At 42.2% G+C, this 1,984-nt stretch overlaps 1 protein-coding gene across 1 annotated transcript; it reads left to right on the top strand.

The window, feature by feature from the left end:
- Nucleotides 1-4: 4 nt before the first annotated feature.
- Nucleotides 5-1,981, top strand: LOC114615833 (interferon-induced very large GTPase 1-like; the record flags this gene model as incomplete). Its single annotated transcript, XM_028761442.1, has 1 exon — nt 5-1,981. A coding segment is annotated over one exon (1,977 nt), but the record flags the coding sequence as incomplete, so codon positions are not given.
- Between the last annotated feature and the right edge of the window lie 3 nt (nt 1,982-1,984).

Raw genomic sequence — 1,984 nt, forward strand, 5'->3', positions numbered from 1 at the left:
AATTTATAAGACCTGCCACCAAAAAGACCTAGTGGCAAGGAGAGAAGATCTTCTTAGGGTCCCCAAGGAATTATTCCTCTTTGGACCTGAACAAGGAAAAAGGATGGAAGCAAAAGAATTCACATCTTCTCAAGCAGAATCCATGTTCACTGAAGCTGTCCAGAAGCTGGGATTTGGACCAACCAAGGGTGGACTCTCAGAATTTAGTTCAGAATTTGGTATCAAGCAAAGCAAACATTCAGAATGGAAGGACACCCACCAGTCAAACTCAGAACATTCTTATTTCTGTTCAGCAAAGTATAGCTATGTGCCCCTGGCCTCTTTCCACTTTCGAATTGATCAGCTTCAGCTCTCCACAGCTGCTCTCAAGGAGTTGAAAATCATTGAAGAGCAGCTGGAACACACTGAAGAAGCAGACAAATTCCTCTCACTGAGAAACAGGACTGAGGAATTCTTCAACAGATTTGGTTCTCATGCTAATCAAGGTCCTTTGCACCTTGGGGGAATCTACTGCTGGAAGGCCATTTCAGAAGGTTTCAAAAGGGACCAGCTAGATCATGTGAAGCAACAGGCAGCAGAGGCCTTAGACAGTTACATAAGGGGGCACTACAATGGCTTTGAGGTGGATGTTGGAGCAAGGATGAAAACATCAGATTCATATTCAGTGAGATCCTGCCAGAATGCAGCTAATCAACAGCTCCAAATCAATGTTCAGGTCTCTGTGGCCCAGACAGGTGGACCAGCAGAAGCAAATGGAATTGTCCAGTGGACAGCTGGCCTTCTCACAAGCAACAAAACCTGGTCTGTCATTGACAAGGGACTTCACTTGGTGCCCATTTGGGACATCATCCTCAACAGCCACAGAAGTGATTTTAAGGATCCCCTTCAAATGGCTAAATGTTTGAAAGACAACTACACTGCACTGGCTGGCCTTTCTGCTCAGATACAGGATGAGGAATATGTGTATAGTACTGGGCAAGAAACTAGACTTTTTCAAAAGAATATGAAATCCCAAGAGGTTTCTGATTATGAGGGGAAACTTAAAATACTGATAGATTCCATACAAATACTGCGTCAAAAAATTAAAAATTATGCCATTTGGATTTATATGTTTCTCACAGATTGGCAATTGCAGAGTTTTCTACTAAGCACAGTCAACATTCTGAAAAAAGCTGCCACTTATATAACTCAATTCATTAGTGCCCAGGAGTGTAGACTCAATGACGGGGACTATAAAGCCACCACTGCTTCTTTGCAGATGAAAAAACAGTTGCAGTGGCTCTACCCTAAAAGGAAACAGACTTATAACAAAAAAAATCATGAAACTAACGCAAAGGAAATGATACAAGTGGGATCTTTCCTGGAATTACTCCAGCGTCTAGGCCTAGAACATTTCTACCCAAAAAGGATGAGCAGAGCTGACTTCCATCAGATCTACAAGATATCGGTACACAAGTACCAGCCAAGATCCGAACAGCAACTTCCTAACTATTTTCTACAAAAACTACTGATGTTGGATTGCAGGTTGAGAAAACTGACTTACAAAGATGAAGAAGACCATGTCTTTAAAAGTTCCTTCTGTCAGAAAAATGAGGGTTTTGATCCATATGAAGAGTCCGTTGAAGACAGTGATGATATCATGAAGTCATTAGCCAAAAAGTCACAGCCCTACATTCACCCAATGGATACCCAGATGGCCATTTTACACTGTGCAGATGATCTTGCCAGGCAATATATTTTGTCCAAACTTTCTATTTGTCAATATGCACTCCCTCTTGTGGTGCCAAATCCTAACACTTCTCAAATCGAATTCTTTCTCTGGTCTCTCAGACAAATTAGGAGGAGTTGGCAAGAATCCAGTGAGTCACCACAGGACAAAAGCTACAGTCACAAGGATCAGCAGATGTGTCATGTCTCTACCCCCATTGTGTCCTTCGTTAGAGTTGGAAATGGCCTCTCTGCTTCCAAATCTCAGATCATGAAC

The sequence above is a fragment of the Grammomys surdaster genome, unplaced genomic scaffold (genome assembly GCF_004785775.1).
Source record: "Grammomys surdaster isolate TR1022 unplaced genomic scaffold, NIH_TR_1.0 160063, whole genome shotgun sequence".
Lineage (NCBI taxonomy): Eukaryota > Metazoa > Chordata > Mammalia > Rodentia > Muridae > Grammomys > Grammomys surdaster.